The sequence below is a fragment of the Chelonoidis abingdonii genome, chromosome 7 (genome assembly GCF_003597395.2).
Source record: "Chelonoidis abingdonii isolate Lonesome George chromosome 7, CheloAbing_2.0, whole genome shotgun sequence".
Lineage (NCBI taxonomy): Eukaryota > Metazoa > Chordata > Testudines > Testudinidae > Chelonoidis > Chelonoidis abingdonii.
The window spans coordinates 90,323,247-90,341,903 of record NC_133775.1 but is presented as its reverse complement, the minus strand read 5'-3'; the positions used below and the strand labels follow the sequence as shown (position 1 = coordinate 90,341,903).

General features: G+C 46.0%; 1 protein-coding gene across 1 annotated transcript in view; it reads right to left on the bottom strand.

The window, feature by feature from the left end:
* Positions 1 to 3,798: 3,798 nt before the first annotated feature.
* Positions 3,799 to 18,657, bottom strand: part of STK10 (serine/threonine kinase 10) — an 87,970-nt gene continuing 73,111 nt past the window's right edge. The window contains exons 10-19 of the mRNA XM_032801514.2: positions 15,605 to 15,735; positions 13,365 to 13,488; positions 11,587 to 11,766; positions 11,241 to 11,333; positions 10,943 to 11,072; positions 10,430 to 10,554; positions 9,306 to 9,494; positions 7,944 to 8,069; positions 7,446 to 7,559; positions 3,799 to 7,332 (exon numbers count right to left, since the gene is read on the bottom strand). Of these exons, the coding sequence (XP_032657405.1) occupies positions 7,192 to 7,332; positions 7,446 to 7,559; positions 7,944 to 8,069; positions 9,306 to 9,494; positions 10,430 to 10,554; positions 10,943 to 11,072; positions 11,241 to 11,333; positions 11,587 to 11,766; positions 13,365 to 13,488; positions 15,605 to 15,735 (1,353 nt within the window). The 3' untranslated portion in view covers positions 3,799 to 7,191. The remainder of the gene's footprint in view (positions 7,333 to 7,445; positions 7,560 to 7,943; positions 8,070 to 9,305; positions 9,495 to 10,429; positions 10,555 to 10,942; positions 11,073 to 11,240; positions 11,334 to 11,586; positions 11,767 to 13,364; positions 13,489 to 15,604; positions 15,736 to 18,657) is intronic.

Here is an 18,657-nt window from a genome sequence, read left to right as displayed (position 1 = left end):
TGGGTGTAACAGTGCCAGGTCAGAATGGTACCAGGCTGCATCCACTTTGCACAGGTATGTCACAAGGGGAACGGCCCAGGAGAAGGGCCTATGGCTCTGATGTTCAGTCCTCTATCAGATGGGAAATCAGTGGCAACCCCAAAGGTGTGACACCAGTAACAGAGAAGGGGAGCATCAGGAATTCCCTGCGGGCTGTGAGAAGCAACACTGAGGCTCAATGTAAGCCTAGCAGTTGTGGGTGATTTTTCTTAATGAGATACTGTCAAGAAACAGGAAAAACATCCATCAGAACTGACCAGCTCCAGTTTTATATTTTCTCACACAAAGATGTTCATTAGAGTTGCATTCTGGGGCTGTCGTTGTGCCCAATGTTATAATGCAGGTACCACCTAGTGGAGCATATGGAGGAGGTGCGAGTTGCCCTCTGCAAAGAACATGGAACTGACTTACCAGATGAGCTCTACTAGATTTCTTATGGGTACAATCACAGAGGGTTTGTCATTGGCATGAAAAAGGAGCAGCTTCCACCACCTGCAAAGAGCAGAGGGAAGGTCTCATGTCACTGAACAGCACCTCCCAGGGAAAAATAATAAGAGGCAGTGACATGTTTCATGCTACTACTGGAAAGTACAGGAAAGGAAAAACAAGCAGACTCCACAGATTTGACTTGACCTGAGCACCAACTAGTTGGTCTTCAAGGAATTTATAGTGGTTAACAATGCAATAGTTGTAAATGGGATCCTTTAAATGCAGTAGCCTTTAGTATTCAGAAGGGAGATACAGGTTATTCCAGAAGCAAATGTCTACAGCACCATTTGTCTTAGGATATCCTTCAAGAATGGCTCAAGGAGAGGCAGAAATTGTGTAAATGATAGGTACAAGATTCAGACATCCTGTCCCTGTAGGGCCAATTACTATACAACACCTCAAGCCTGGTAAGAACTTGAGAGAAAAGACAGATGTTACTCTAAATAGGGTTTTTGTGCAGCCAACAGCTTAGTTTTTAATTGGTGTTTGGAGGGAGATAGGTAAGGGTATTTTTAAAAATTCACTAGATCTTTCAATGTTTTCATAAAAATAAGTTTATCCCGATGTTTAAATCTGACCCAGGTTTTTGTACAAGAGAAACAGTTTAAGCGAGGATAATCTTATAGGATCATCCATTCTACACCAGCATAATCTGAAAGCTGATTAGGAAAAACGATTTCTGAGCAATGTACAGGAGACTGTCAGCCCTGGCGGGGAGGTTGTCATAAACAGATAGCGAAGGGTTAATGTTTCTTTTACCTGAAAAGGGTTAATGAAGGGAACCAAACACCTGACCAGAGGACCAATCAGGAAACCGGATTTTTCAAAGCTCAGGGAGGGAATGTTTGGGTCTGGGTCTTTTGTCTGTCTCTCAGCTATGAGAGGGATCTTTCTATCTTCAAGCTTCTAATCTTCTGTTTCCCAGTTGTAAGTACAGGTATAAGACAATAGCTTTTATTGTTTGTATTTACATGTGTGTAGTTTTGCTGGAAGGTTTTAAATTGGATATCTTTTTTGAATAAGGCTGTTTATTCATATTTTTCTTTTAAGTAATTGACCCGTGTATTGTCAACCTGATACAGAGACTATGTTTATGTGTTTTTCTTCTTTTTATATAAGCTTTCTTTTTAAGACCTTTTGAGTTTTCTCTGGGTAGGCTAAGGAGCGAAGGAAGAGGAAATTCTCTTTGTGTTAGATCTACTGAGGGTGGATCTGAACAGCCTCAGGGGAAGAAGGAGGGGGAGGATAGAGATACTTAATCTCTCAGTGCTGTGTTTCAAGGACTTTGAAGCTGTATCTTCCAGGGGAAGCCTGGAGGGGTAAAGAGGAGACAAGGGGGGAGGTTATTTCCCTTTGTTGTAAGACTCAGGGCATTCTGAGTCTTGGGGGTCCCCAGGGAACGTTTTGGGAGACCGAGGATCAGGCCCTGGAAATTCCTCGCTGGTGGCAGCGATATCAGATCTAAGCTGGTAATTAAGTTTAGAGGGTTCATGCTAGCTTCTCAGTTTATGAACGCTAAGGTTCAAATCTGAGTAGGAAGCTATGACAGAGGTGCAGCTAAAAATAAGATAGTTTGCTAGATTCTTCTACTCTGGTGCATGTCACATCATTACTGGAGCATTTGCCTGCTGGCAGTAGCTATATTATATGGAAGGGGGAAGCCAGGGAGTCTTCGTTTGCGATACATTTTTCTCAGCATGACATTGCGGGTGTAAAACGATATGAGCTGGTCATGTTGGCTGAAGGGTTGCAGATTCCAGTCTCTAAAGCAGAGAAGACAAGAATGCAACACCATTCATTCAGTTAAGGCATTTCATCGCCCAATCAGCTCTCAGTCGCATTTGTTTTGGGGTTCCTTTCTAGCCAATGGCTGGAATAGATTGAAACAAGAAGGGGAATTCTGACTGCACCCACTAAGGAGAGGAGCGCTGCTTCCCAAGCCAGTTAGAAAAGCAGCAGCACTGTTTCTGGCAGTGAAGCTACCCCTTCTTCCTTACTTCCTGTAACCCCTCCCAGGGTTCCCATCCTACAGACCAAGATAGCAGAGCTGTAACTCCTGCCTTTCCATCCTTAGGCCTCTCATGGGCGGAGATTAAGTGCATGTATCCAGAGGTGTCTGATCTCTTCATTATTCCACTGAGGCCCATTACCCCCAACTCTTATTCAGACATCAACGCACAGGCAGTTCTTCAAAGTAGGTTTGCTTTTTATTTCCACCACCTACTCTATTGTACTGGAGCACATCGTGTTCACATTATAAAACTATACAGTCTCAGCAGAGAGCCCCTCCTCCCGCTTGATGCCAGACTTCAGGCACCAAGGGGATAATATAAACTGGTTTATAATTTGAATTTATAGCAACGTTTATTAAAAAATGAAGTTTAAACAGGCCCTACGGCCTGTTACAGACAGAAACACTTAGACAGAGCAGACTGGAAGTGTAGTGTCGAAGCCACAGACAGCCCTCCTGAATAAACGCAGTGAAGAAATAAATACTGTCTCACAATCTTATGATGTTCCCAAAGCCAGAGTCCACCCCAGCAAAAGCTAAAACCATGGTCCAGTGGTTAACAGCACAGAACTGGGCATTAGTCCACATGGTCCACTATTCCAACTTTGTGACTTATAGGGTGACCAGACAGCAAATGTGAAAAATCGGGACGGGGGTGGGGGAATAGGTGCCCATATAAGAAAAAAAGACCCCAAAATAAGGACTGTTCCTATAAAATCGGGACATCTGGTCACCCTAGTGCCTTAGGACTAGTCACTTAACCTCTGGGTCTCAGATGTAACCACATGCAGCATCAGAAGTTGGCATGGCCAATTCACAAATGTTGGTAAAGGGTTTTGAGCTCCTGAAAACTAAAGGTGCCATAACACTATTACTGATGAGTTCAAGGCAGAATACAAGTCCCATTGAAAGTGCAGTTCCTGGCTCTGCCAAATAGTGTCACTCGTTAACTATCTTTAGATTAACATCAGCAAGGACTTTAGAAGAGCTACAGCTTGAAGCTGAGATCTAGACTCAGAGGGGTCTAGCTTCCCTGCAGAGATCCATCAATACAAAATTGCTACATGCAGCGACAGCATTTTCAGAGCAGCCAATTGCATTTGGAAAACTGAAGTTCTGCTTTGCAAGGTTGATAGCCCAGAACAGGTATCACAGAGTCCCCTCACACAGTTAAACCCAAATATACTAACAGAAGGCTAACTTTGCCAATCTGAAGCCAAGTTCAGAGAGTACACAGAACATTAGACACAAACCCAGCGTCTCACTTTGTTACTTTATTAGATTACTATTCACAGAGTGGCTGCCCCACTGAAGACACTTTACAAAATATTTCAAAAAAAAAGTTTTATTCAAAGCCACATAAAAATGACATCCCCACCCCCAACAGACAAAAATAAGTTGGTTTTATTTGCCTTAGAAAAAAGATTACTTCCAAAGGGGGAGAAAAATCTGACCCTTAAAAGGAAGAACATGCTTCCTTTAAATGTTGCAACTGTAAAACACACTTCACTGCTCTCCTTTTAGAGATCAGTATTGCACTTACGTAAAGCTACAGTGCACCATACAGCAATTGAGAAGCAGCAAACGGCACTGGAAAAAAAGAGTTCCCAATCCCAGGTTAAGAAAATGGCAACTAAGTTACAGGTTTCTAGCCACCAATAAGATTAACTAATGAGTGAATGACTGTTGATTTACAAAAAGCTGGCATATCCCATTCAAGCTGGAAGCCCCCAGAAGTTGTCCCCATCATCGCTGCTGCACAACATGCAAATCAAACTCTTGCCCAAGCTAGGAGTAAGTCTAGCTCTGACTGACTCTTTAGCATGGAGTTCTGAGAAAAACCTGTCTGGAATACTGTTCATGCTTTGACATTTTCCTCCTCTCTATATTCCAGCATAAAGATTTAAACTGGAAAAGTATCTCATGTGTAGGTATTCCAGAAAGTCTTTCCAATGATAAACATTTCAGTCACGCACACATTAAAGATGAAGGGGCGGATTCCAATCTCAGGGACACTAGTGATTTCACAGAGTTCTTCTAAATTTACAGCAGCAAGACTGAACAAAAAATGGCCCCAGGGCTACTGTAAGACATTTCTAACACTATCAGAAGGCTCAAGTCAACCCAGGTCCTTCAAAGACAACTCACCTCCTTCATTCCTACATCAACTCCTAGACAGGCAACATCACCATACCGTATGATACATCATGAAGGCACAGCTGATACTTAGGGAAATAGACCAGTTATACTGCAGAGAGAGGTAAACTAGCCATTTCGAAAAAGGTGCTTAGTAGTGAGTGAAAAAAATAAAAATAAAAAATGAGGACTCGAGGTCTCGGAACGCATGGTGCTTTGAGCGATGGTACAATCAACTATGCAGCTCTTCTGTGTGCCTTTCTTTTTCCATTGACATATCAGTCAAGCCTCCACTATGTATGGTTGGCTGCCCAGGTCAGTCTATCAGAGCTACTGTGAGTCAAGTAACAAAACAGTAATACCTTTAATTTCATAGGGAACTCAGAACAGTCAAGAGGACACAAGTTTTCAGGGAACTGAAAGATACTTTTAAAAAATTCTAAATGGATAGGAAATGTCCCCCTCTTCAGTACAAAGGTGTTTTGAAACTTACAACTTTGAGCTCCAAAGCTTTCAACTTCCCATGTATCTAGGATTCTATGCTAACATGAGGTGTCTCCTCAAGCTAGTGCTACACAGCAGAGTTAGTAAGTCTCTTAAGACACCACGACACAGTTGCTCTTAGGTGGAATATTTTTAATAAGGATCCCATGATTGGAAGATACAATCTAAGCTTCAAATGACAATGTGGCACATAGACCAAAGGAAGGAAAAGCTAACTGTTACCACATGCTGTTTTGTGATCAGACAGTCTCACAAGGGAGAGAATGCTACATATCAAGGCATCTTGTACACTACAGCAACTCTGTGCTCTTGTCAAAATCAGAAAACAGCTGTATCGGAAACACAAGATTCGCTTGCTACTCTGCTGATTGGAACAGTATAAAGGAGACTGGCCGCAGTCTGGATACCTTGGGACTTCTCAGGATTGGCAGTACCTAGGCTTGGATAAGGGAAACTTAATTCCTACCCAGGCACTACTGCAAAATGCATTCGTGACAATTAAACAGACATGTAGACCATCGTGGTGCCAATTTGTGTGTGTTGGGGATGGAGAGTGAGAGACTGATTCACAGCATCGTGTGGACATGGGTGAAAAAAGGTAGACAGAACTTGAGGTACAACTGCCCTATCTAGTTTTGTACAACCCCAACCCTCGGCAGGAAGCCAAGAGAATGTGAGATAAAGTCGTGACAAGTCTTTGCAAGGTCTTTGCTTAAGGAGCTTAGGCACCACTTCTGGAAGAAGTTACTCTTTACAGCTACAAGCCAGCCGGAGCTGTCAATTCCATCTTCCCCATCACCAATTTAAGAGCCAGACTGCCAAGTCTTTGCCAGTTTGAATCTTTTGAAACCAAGCTTTGCAGCAAGTAATCTGTGTTGCAAAGGCCTGGCCTACATGCTCCAAAAATGCACAGCACTTTCTCTGACCTCTAGTTTGTGCACAGCTCTGAGGGCTGATAAAAGTATTTTCTGGAAGCAGTAATCCCCCGATACAAAGGGCACATGATCACTACTGACACTTCGGTGTGTTAAACTGCAGAACTGAATAAAACCATGAACCTCTCCTTGCTCCTCCTTCCAACCATAACTTTTCTTAGGAGGCAAGAGTTTTAGGCTGGCCTAGCAGCATAGCTGTGATGCTTCATACTGCCCTGTGCCACAGGGCAGTATGATTCCTAGACACCATACCCCACACAGTCCTGCGGGATCAGCGAGTGACACAGAGTGACTAGGAACCTGAGAGGAAGCTGTGCCATTTAACATCAACTCCCAGGGCAAACAAAGGAAACGCAGAGACATTTCAGCGGGGGAGCCAAGCTAGTCCCCCAGGGTTTAAATTGGGAGGAAAAACTGCTGAACCCCTTTCGAGCAAATAGGGGAGATGGAGACCACAGTAAAACTCAGGTAACTCTGCTTTGCGTTTTGTAAGAAAACCATCTGAACCCTTGTAGGCCTCACGGATCCAGGAGGCCAGGGTAGCATCACACAATGCTAATGCTGACAAACTGCACCCAACCACTGCCCTGGCAACAAAAAGGGGAAGGAGGTAGCCACAAAGAATAGGGATGTTTAAACAACCACTTTGGACAGTGTTTGAGAGTCCCTAATACTTCTCATGTCCGTAGCATTTATTGCGCCAATCTAGGATTGGACATAGCATGGGCACCAGTCTCATCCACAGGGTAAAGAGTTCAGCAGACAGCATGAGTAGGATCATGGGCACAGCCCTGCCAGCTATCCCTGCTGGGAGAGTCACTGCAGCTCTTCTGGCACAGTGAGCCAGTCCCAGGAAATGCCACCTCTGCTCAGAAATCAAGCTGATCTCCCACAGTGTCAGACAGAAGTGGGAGGAGGCCATATTTCTCTCAGGCAAAGCAGAGAGACAGAAGGGAACTGCCCTGAGGGAGGCTGGCGTGTCATTGAGCGGGTCCCTGCAGTCCTGAGTTGCTTGTCCACAGATAATCAAGGTAGAGCGAGTGCCAGCTAGCTCGCTGGCCCGCCCGGATCCAGGCGTTATGAGAACTCTGCAGAGCTGAAGGGAACGAACTTGACAGGTTTGTTTAGGGATGCTGGGATCTGACAATCTGCTTCCTCGCTCAGTCTGAAGAACACCTCCTGCTCCCACTTCTTCTGGTTCAGCTCATCCTCCAGAGCCTTAATTAAAAAATGAACAAACAAGAGATCTGTATTTGTGGTCATGCTGCCACTGTATTGACAGCCCCTGCCAGCCAACCAGGCTCCAGCGGCCTGTGTGCAGGGAACGTTACCTTCTTCCGTGGCCTCAGCATATCCTGCCAGTCCTTCAGGTGCTGATTGTGGTTTTCATCCAGGGCCTTCAGCTTCTGGGTCTCATGTTCCACCAAGAGGTGACACTTCTCATTCTAAATAAAACAGCCAGAAGAAGGTATAAGGAGTCTGTGGATGGACTGTATGAAGGAGACACTAGAACCATCTCCTCCCTACATGCTCCAGAAGAAATGGAGAACCCTTTCCACCCATGCTCATCCTATGGTTTTACACTACTTTTGCTGAACCTTTGGCAGCTCAGAGTCTGAAGTATGATCACATGTTTAAGGGAACCCTCTAATAGGAACAGATGGGAGATTGGACCTTTAGTCAAACTTAACTGCCAGTTCCCACAACCATATTTCTCACAGCAGCCATGACCCCTCCTCCGTACAGGTAATGCTAGTGAAATGATGCTCCCCATCCCCAGCTTATACATCTGATTGCATACGTGCAGCTCTGCCTCAGTGTGATGTTACCTGCAGTTGCTGCAGTTCGTTCGCGTTGCTCTCACACTGGGCACTCATTTCCTTCATCTGGAACTCATGTTTCTGCTGCTGCTGCTGCCGCTCTGCCTTCTGCCGCTTTTCTTCCTGCTGAGCAAACTGGAACAGAAAGCAGCCCCCAGTACCCTCAGTCACCCAAGAGCAGAGGCTGGCTAAGAAGTTAATGAGCTGACACCATCAAAGGAATAAAGAGCCAAGGTGGGTGACACCTAAATGCTCGGTTTAACTGTGACATCCATATACAGTCCATTCAAAACAACCTGCCCCAAAACTCAGCCCCAACTCCACAGAGTCAGGCAAGAGCCAGTGATCAAAACAGATGCTCTTTTAATTGAGCAACTTTAAAACAAACATATTTTGGACCCTAGTGGTTGCTGGCACTCACTTAGGCTGCCCCAGAACATCCTAGACCCATGTGGACATATAGTACCTACATGCAGGTATTTTCACGTGAACAAGAGCTCATCCACTTCACTGTTAAGCTGCTGGGCCTGCAGCAGGCCTGTTACGCTGCTGTTATTCTACTGAAAATCCTCCGAGCATTTGGACGAGCTGGGGACATTCAGCAGCAACCCCAGATCCGAGGAGCAGTTTTCACCTCAGGCTCCTAACACTAATGAACGTGGTCAATTAATTTTAACAGGAGATGAGAAATAGTTTCCCTTACCTCTTATAACGGGATCTGCAGTGACATGGGTGGATTCTGGGGGTTTAGGAGCACATGTCCCACTGACATGTTCTAAGTCACTTGGTTCTAAGTGACGCCCACCCACTGCGACAACCACCATCCCTCTTTCCCCATTCCCTTCGCTTTCAGGCACGCAGTTCAAAGAGTGTGAATGACAACTCCTTGCAGACCAACCAGGGGCAGGTTCCAGGCAGTGGCTCACTGCCTTGCTGGGCGGCAGAAGGGGTCAAGGTCGCCTTTGGAAATCCCTCCTTGAGTGCAGGACTCTGCACTACTTTGATACAGGTTTTCATGGTTATGGGAGAACTGACAAGTTATACCACTGCTTTCCTTCCACAGGGCCCATCAATGCTGTCCTTAGTTTCTCAGGGTGGGCTACTGTTGAAAGATAGCAAGCATTTCCCTCTAGCACTGCTACAGGGTGACCAGACAGCAAGTGTGAAAAATCGGGATGGGGTGGAGGGTAACAGGAGCCAATATAAGAAAAAAACCAAAAATCAGAACTGTCCCTATAAAATCGGGACATCGGGTCACTCTACACTGCTATGTCACCTGCAAAGCAGTGCAGTGCTCCACCCCAGGCCATGGGGGAAGTCTCCAGAGCCCATGTGTTCTGCCGCATTACCACATAGTTCAGTGAGCCTGACCTGTTTTATCTTCTCCCTCTGTTCTGACATGCTCCCGCTGGAGTTTATGTGGAGGCTCTTCTTGTACATGGCCATGCGGGTCTTCCCTTCGCTCCTCTGGATTTTGGGGAGACGAGCTTTCTCCTGCTGCTGCCGAATCCTCAGCTGCTCTATCATTCGCTGGTTATACCGTTGCATTTGCTCTCGCTCCTAGAACAGCAAAGCAAGGAAAGAAAGCAAGGTCAGCAGAGAGGAGAGGCAAGTCAGGCCAATGGAGAGCAAAAGGATGATTACTGTGCTAGGGAACGGTGGAAACCACCACATCATTGCTGACTACAACAAAAGTTCCTCCCTAGGGCTGTAGGAAAATGTGCCAAACAGGCCCCAGAAAAAGGAGGAGATGGAGGTTAAGATGAAGAAAAATGGCAGCCCACAACAGGGACTCGGACTTATCTGAGCTTCCATGTGCTCCCTTCTGAGTCCATGACATGGCCTTGTGGGCAAGGATTCCCCATGCTCCAGGTGGGAGTGGGGCCCTTCCCATCACAAAGGGAGAAATGAAGACACAACTGATCACGGACAAGATGCAAAGAGCCTGAATCATGTATCATGGGAACATTCCAGGAGCAGAAACATGGGTGCAGTGCTAGCCTTGTTCCTCAAGGGTGGGAGTTGGGAACTTCATTCAGCAAGCCTGGTCACAGGCATCTTACCGAAGGATTTCAAGTGAGTCAGGTTAACTACAAAGCCCTGCTCCTTTCATGCAACTATTTCATACTTTCAATTCCCCTGCCATCCTGTAAACCAGCAACACATCAGAGACTTTCTGGAAATAGCTCATTTTCAAAGATCTCGAAGCACATGCCTCTCTCCTTGAGGCAACACTCACACAGCGCAGGGAAGGGATCCCAAATATTAGCAACAAAACAGGCTGATATTCACTCCTTGTCCTGCTACACACCCACCCACCTGCGACAATCACCATCCTTCTCCCCATTCCCTTCGCTTTCAGGGGTACGCAGTTCAAAGAGTGGGAATGACAACTCCTTGCAGACCCACCAGGGGCAGGTTCCAGACAGTGGCTCACTGCCTTGCTGGGCAGCAGAAGGGGTCAAGGTCAGTCACAAAGGGCTGAACTCTCTTACCTTGTCGTGCTTTCGGACCAGCTCGTGTCTCTGGAGGAAATACTGGTCCTTCAATTGCTGCTTGATAAGCTGGTGTTTCTCCTGTAGGTGGTGCTCTTCTAGCTCCCAGATGGAAGCTTCTCGGTCTAAGGAAGGGGAGAGAAATTAACACACACTCGCTCACTCTTATCCTGAGCTCTAGTGATACCATTAGTCGGAAGCTGTAAAGCAGATGAAGGGGCAATCATACACCTTCTCCTGTTTTCCAAGAGGCCCTGGTTGCAAGCCATATCTGTGAATTGTCTCTTGTAATTATGAAGCCTAATTGGTTCGTATTTGTAAAGCGCTTTGGAGATTAAACTGCTAAGTATTATTATTATTAAACATTCGGGCAGGACCTGGCAAGGCTGTTTATTGCTAAATCCTCCTGATAGCTTGCAGCAATGTCAGCATCTGTTGTGTAGGAAGAGCCAACATTGGATAAACCCATCACTACAGCATTTGTTTTCTTCCTCCCCACTCTATTCCACTCACCTCTCATGAGCTGCTGCTTTTTGTTCAGGCACTCACGCTCCTTGTCGCAGATCTCCTTCCTGTTCTGCACAGTAATATTATTCATGGCCAGCTCCAGATCCTCTTTCTGTTTGACTACAAACTCTCGTTCCTGGGGGGAGATGCCAGTAAAGTGAGCTGTTTTCCAGCTGTAACTTTATGTGCACCTTCAGTATTTTAAACCCTGTGGCACTTGGAGGTAAGAAGCCAAGTCACCAGGTGCCCCTCTCCTGTATCCCCTCTGCTCTTTGGTGTGAAGCTAATCCTTTCTTGGGCTTACCAAGACTTGCTTCTTCTGCGCAAATTCCTCTGTCTTCACCTTCATGCTCTCCTTGCGCGCATACCGGGGAAGCTTCTCAACTTCGGTCTTGACCTTTGAGAGAGAAGAGATGAGACTTTCAGTGGGTAACTTAGGCTGAAGCTCCACCTCAGGAGCTGGGCCACAGGAACAATCCTATAGAATAAGAGAAGCAGAAGCCTCCCACTGAAGATAGCTACTGCTGCCTCTCACCTCCCTGCCCCCAAGATATCCCCTGGGTAAGGATGCCATGATCCACTCCTGGAAGGAACACTTTCTGTAACAGCTAGAGCAAACCAGTTCTTCCCCATGCCTTTCCCATTTTTACCTCCTTCTTCTTCTGCTTAAGCTGCTCCTGAAATTTGTTGTAGTCTCGTTCCTGCTCAGCACGGATGCGCTTTGCCTCTTCCCGCCGGCGTAATGAGTGATCTTGTTCCATCTTCTCGATCTGCTGCTTCTGTTGACGTTCTAGGTTCTCCAGCTCAGTGTCGAAGAATTTCTTTTTTGCCTATTTGGGGGCAGGGGGAAGAGAGGGGAAGAGAACAAGGTTCAGACTAAACCCTCTCTGGGCTATATTCTTTCTCAAATCAAAAATAGTGAGCACTGAAGGAATGGACGCAAGAAGTTTACGAAAATGAGATACTAATCATATTGGGCAGAGCCAAGTCTGGGGTGGGCAGGCATTGTGCAAATCTCTCTGCCTCCCCCCCCCCCGCCAGTTCTACCAATGCACCTCAATCTTGGGCATGTCTACACTTACGTCCGGAGCAATCGATCCAGTGGGGGGAGGGGGGAATTATCACATCTAGTGAAGACGCGATAAATTGACCGCCAAGCGCTCTCCCATTGACTCTAGTACTCCACCGGAGCGAGAAACATAGGGGAGTCAATTGGGGAGCATCAGCAGTCAACCTACCGCGGTGTCTTCGCTGCGGTAAGTAGATCTAAGTAAGTCGACTTCAGCTACGTTATTCACTTAGCTGAAGTTGTGTAACTTAGATGGATCCCCACCCACAGTGTAGACCAGGTCTTGAGCAGCAGAACCCCCCTTATTCCGTCTCTGGGCTTGGCCAGCTCAGGAGGTGAACTTCATTCCTGATGTGCAATAAAGTTCTGGTAGCAACATCCTGGTGATGGGAGAAGCCCAAATGTATGATTTTTTGTTCAACATCCCTGAGTATGCAAACCACTGAAGGACATTGCCTTCTGCAACATTTCACCGACATATCTGTCTTCTCTCTACTCGAGTCGCACCAGCATTATACCACCATCAGCAGGAACATGGGCCCTTGTGGGATGTGGTTTGATTGCTAAGTGCCTCAGGAGAACTGTAGAGGGAGCACATCGTTGTTCCATAATGTGTCACACCGCGATGTTGGCAAAAATCTTAGTGAGCAGGTACTTCTTTTTAAGGAGGGATTCAAGTGGACAGCATGTCAAACAGGTCAAGAGAGACTCTAAATATTTAGGGAAACGTGAAATGCGTACAGTTCCTCTTGGCCTCCAGGGAGGCCTGGGGGTTACTGACAGGACGCAGGATACACTTATCTGCTGCCTCTTGAAAGGTTTTTTTTTTTTTTTAAATCTGACTTAGCTATAAAAAACCCCCATCCATTTACTTCAACACATTCTGACGCCTCTCCCTCGAGCAGGCACAGCTGGGCACGCAGCTGTAAATCACTACAGGACAATTCACCTGTATTCAGTTTATAGGACCCAAAGTCTCACCTATAGGCTCAGCTCTGACACCACCAGAATATGGGGAGAAGAGCTGGCCCAGCACCTCCCCTTTGCTATTGGACAGGGGGGTATAAAGGAAGTCCTGGCCCACAGCAATGCGTTCTGGAAAACCAGCCTAGGGCTGCTGGCTCCCATAGGGCTTCCTTCATTGTTGTGCCCTCTGAGTGAATCCAGCCAGCATCGCTTTAGCAGAGTGAGCAAGGGTTTAGGATTAGTTTTTAGTGGCTTGTGTAACAATTGGCATTGAATATCTCTGCTGACCAGCCTAGAGTACACGGCATCTCTCGCTCTGTATCTGCAGGACAGTTGCAAAGGAGAAGTCAAACCAGCTAGGACATTTAGGTTCACCTTCCCCTTCTCACCTACCATCATTTCTTGTTCAAAGCGCCTCAGCATTTGTTCCAGCTGCAGGTGGTGTTTGTTGTTCAGTTGGGTCTGGTTCCGGTGTTCCTCTTTCTGAAGCAGGCGCAACTCCCGCAACTCCTGGCGCCTAAAAGGGTTTAAAAAAAAAACAAAAAAAAACCACAAGTAAAATTCCAGGCTTGGTGCCTTCCCCATGCAGGCGGAGTTTGTAAGTGAAATAACATGGGAGGAGAAATTGCATTTTCAATGCACATTCAACCACAGTGCAAACCAACCAACCACACAGGCACCCCCCACAGTGATCAGGAAAGGGTTACTGCTTTGAACTCAGGGAGGAGGTAAATGCAGCCTCATTGATTTGCATCCAGACTCCATGGCACCAGTTCTCTGTCTGTAGGAAGGCAGGATGTTAGCGATATTAACAAGGGCAAGAGGGTCAAATCTTACAGGCAAGATCTATTAGCCAGCAGAATAGTAGTGGAAGCCCCATTGCTTGGGACAGTTAAAACTTGTCTAGAGAAACCCCTTGAAGATATACTTGTAGGAAAGAAGCCTCTTCTACCCAGCAGGGTAAAACCGGTCTGTTACGTCCCATCCAGTCTAACTTTATAGTAGTCTTTGCAATACAAGTCAGCCTGAGTTAGGGCTGCCCTGCCCATCCTGCAAGTTCAGGAGTGAAGGCAGTCCATGACACAGATGGTGGGAAGGATAGTTTTCCCATGTGAACCAAGGAGATCTGATCTAGTCATCTGCCTTTCACTGAAGCAAATCCATGCTCATTTGCCAGGTTTACAGGCTGGCTCAGCTAGAAATTGCTGATATCCTGGGTGAGGGAGAAAGAGGAGTCGCAGTTTTTAAGTGAAATTCCCAGTGTGACCTTCGCTCCAGTGCATTAGCTTTATGCTCTTCAGCAAACCACACACAGTCTGGGAATCTTGCTGGGAAAACCACTTTAGAGCAATTTCCCTTATCCAAACACACTCACCCCATTAAATCAATTGGCCCAACAAGATCTGTTCCTCTCCACTTCAGCCTTAAAAATCAATATCTTGGCACGTTTCAACAAACAGCAGGAAAAAAACCCAGATATGAAACTTGCAAGTGGGAAAAGATATGCAAAGAAAATGCACTAAGCCTGCTAGGAAAACCCTGTGAAATGGTAGCTTTCTCTGAATGCACTTTTGTGCAGTGATGTGTGAGTTTTTAAACCTTTCTCTGTCCCACTTGTCCTCCCTCCCCCGCCCCGGCCCAGTAGTGTAGGTAGAGCAGGCCAGTTATGAAAACAGATGCCCAATTTCCAGTTACTCCTTCCCTGTACTTGTGCAGGAAGAAGAGGGTGTAAGAGTGGCTTTAAGCCATCTTTGCATTCCCTGTATTCTAGGGCCACTTGGCACCTGCCTGGCCCTCAGTGCAAGTTGGAGCAGTAAATTTCCCCTGGCACTTGGGAAATAGACTAGCTGAAGAGTAATATACCTTATGGGAGCAGGGATAGCTTAGAGACTTGTCAACAAGCAAGGGATATCCTCAGGGGGTCCTCCAGAGCAATGCTGAGGGACCTTGTTGTAACAAAGAATCAGGCCCCGGATTTTTATAAGCCTTTCATTTCACTGTTGCCACTAATCATAATGAAGCCAGAAACGGCCCTCTCTCCCCTAACTAGAATCCTAGAGGCTTGAAGGCTACAAAAATGTAATGGAATTAAAGCTTTCGAGGGCCTGAACATGCCGAAGACTAAAATTCCTCTTAGTTCTTCCATTATTAAAAGTCTATCCGAGCAAATACAAAAGCCAACAAACAAAAACATCTTGAAATGTTCTATTAGTTTACTCTAGCTGAGTTGATGTGTCACACTGATAGCTGTGGAAATCGATGCAAGTTTATCCACACAACAGGCTTAGCCAAGACAGAGGCAGTGAAAACTTCCCATACAGAGTGCCACTGGTAAGCCTCAGCAGGGAATGCATGGCCCATAAGTGAAAAAGTGTACCTCAATGTCCAATGTCAATGTCCAATCCTTAGCCTCTACTGGGACTGTCAATAAGCGTGCCAGTGAGGTGGTTTGTACGTTGTGGACAGCTGCCCATTGTGAGCTGGACTGTTCCCATTAACATTTTGCTACCATGTGGAGAATTGAGGTCACTACTGGGTGTGTGCTCAGGTGAAAGGCTGTGTCCCCCATTGCTAGTCCTGGGAGCCAGCCAAGCCAACCCTCCCAAATTCTCAGTGACCAACTTCCAGCTTGCCTGAGGAATCTCATCTCTTCATCTTTCTTTTCATCCTCGCTGATGATCTTGGAGGTGGTGACACTCACTTCCACTCCATCTACCACAAACTTCCGGGTCCGTTTCAGTGTCTTGTTGTGTATCCTGGAATCCTAACGTGCAGTAGGAGAGAAGGAAAAAAACCCCCCCCAAAAAACAACAGGTCGTGAAATGAAATTCTAGGTTACTGTTTAATGCACACTCTGAGCTGAAGCTTTGCCAGTGGCCTGTATGACAGCCAAGCACTAAGGCCAGAGATCTCAAAATAATCCTATTAGCATTTTTAATAAAAGAAACAGCCTCCCAACAGAATAAACAGAACTCATTCAAAACTAAGCACACAGCTTTGCCTCATTCATCCTGCAAATCCACACTGTGCTCTCATTTACCGTTAAAATGAAATATTGGTATCACATTAGGACAGTCAGCATCCTCAGTACAAAAGCATTACTTAAAAAGGAAAAACAGAAGCAATTCAACGATTGTAGAACTCTCTCCTCCATACCTAGCCATATAAATCGCTGACGTCAGGGTCCCTTTTGTTCATATCATCAGACTAAGGTGCAAACTTTTAGCAGTGAGAGTAATCAACCACTGGAATAATTTACCAAGGGTCGTTGTGGATTCTCCACCGCTCAGAATTTTTAAATCAAGATTGGATGGTTTTCTGGAAGATCTGCTCTAGGAATTATTTTTGGGACCTTCTCTGGTCTGTGTTATAAAGGAGGTCAAACTAGATGATCACAGTAGTCCTCAGAATCTATAAATTCACAGACATAACATTTGTCACCTTTCCCTTTTTAAGCAAGTCAGAGCTTGTTGAAGATGCCAGGGGTATGTCTACTCTGCAGTTAGATACCCGCAACAGACTGACTTCCAAGGATCAGACTGCAGGGCTGTTTAACTGCAGCGTAGACATTTTGGCTCAGGCTGCAGCCCAAGCTCTGGGACCTTCCCACCTTGCAGGGTCCTAGAGCCCAGGCCCGAACATCTACACCACAATTAAACAGCACCTTAGCCCGAGCCTGCTGGCATTGGCTAGTTGTGAGTTTTTAACTACAGTATAGGTATACCCTGAGCCACCAACCACATCTGCTCTAACCCGTCAGACAGAGACTAACACCTACAAAATCTCCACCAAGCATTCTCAAAGCTACAATACCCACACGAGAAAATAAGGAAACAGATCAACAGAGCCAGACGTGTACCCAGAAGCCTCCTACTGCAAGACAAACCCAAGAAAGAAACCAACAGGACTCCACTGGCCATCACATACAGTCCCCAGTCTAAAACCCCTCCAACGCATCACCAGGAATCTACAACCCATCCGGGACAATGATCCCACACTTCCACAGGCCTTGGGTGGCAGGCCCGTCCTCGCCCACAGAAACCTGCCAGCCTGAAGCATATTCTCACCAGTAACTGCACACCACACCATAGTAACTCTAGCTCAGGAACCAATCCATGCAGCAAACCTCGATGCCAACTCTGCCACATATCTACACCAGTGACACCATCACAGGACCTAACCAGATCAGCCACACCATCACCGGTTCGTTCACCTGCCAGTCACCAATGTAATATACGCCATTGTATGCCAGCAATGCCCCTCTGCTATGTACATTGGCCAAACTGGACAGTCTCTACGGAAAAGGAAAATGGACACAAATCAGATATAGGAATGGCAATATACAAAAACCTGTAGGAGAACACTTCAACCTCCCTGGCCACACTATAGCAGATCTTAAGGTGGCCATCCTGCAGCAAAAAAACTTCAGGACCAGACTTCAAAGAGAAACTGCTGAGCTTCAGTTCATCTGCAAATTTGACCACGATCAGCTCAGGATTAAAGGCTTGCCAACTACAAAACCAGTTTCTCCTCCCTTGGTTTTCATACCTCAACTGCTAGAACAGGGCCTTATCCACCCTGATTGAACTAACCTCGTTATCTCTAGCTTGCTTCTTGCTTGCATATATATACCTGCCCCTGGAAATTTCCACTACATGCATCCGACGAAGTGGGTATTCACCCATGAAAGCTCATGCTCCAAAACGTGTATTAGTCTATAAGGTGCCACAGGATTCTTTGCTGCTTCTACAGATCCAGACTAACACGGCTACCCCTCTGATACCTGAGCCACTGCGGCTCCCACTAAACGCAACAGGAGCTCTGAACGCTCAGCACCTTCAAAAGTCAGGACATAAATTCCTAACTGGTGCATTTGGAATGATATCCAACTTTGTCTGCTGGATCAGAATTAGGGTCCCTATATTTTGCTAATCACCAGCAGCTCTGAGCTCCTTACAAGGAAGAAGCAGACTAGCAAATCTTTGGCTCATTTTCACTAGTACAGGTAGAGACAAGTGTTTTCGCTTTCTTGTTCAGTGGTGCAGTAGGCTGCAGTTGCCATCTATTCTTACAGAGGATCTGAATACGGTTAGGCTGGAGGATAGGACCCAGTGACTGAATTTCTTTGTCATGAATGTGGGAAGGAAATGACATAAGCCATGTGGCATTTTGGAAGGTGCCCATAGGGGTAGAAGGAACAGCAGGAGGGTGAAAAAGAAAGGAAGAGGGGAAGGCTAGAGTGAGTCAATTAAATTATTTTACCTTCCCCAGCATTGCAAGAGCTTCCAGTGAGCCTGAGAAGCCCAGAGTTTACTGTGTCCATGAAGAGCTTGTTGCTCAATTCAGCAATGAAAAGAACAGTCAAAGGACTTGTTTATACGAGGGAGTCATGCCAGGATAACTTAAATCCTTCTAAGACTAGCTTCATTTGGGGTTTAAGTCAGTAAGCAAACTACTTACGCTAAAAATCAAGAGATGGCACCTGTAGCTCAGTGTGGTCTCATGTCTCACTACCTGCACAGCATTCATACTCCTGCTCTAAGACCGAATTATTAATTTCCTCAAGGTCATTTCTATAGTGCTCGGCACTATAGTACCTGAGTGCTTTCCAAAGATTAGTGAGTTTATTTTCACAATACTCCAAAGAGGCAGTGTGGCCTAGTGGATAGAATACTGAACTGGAACT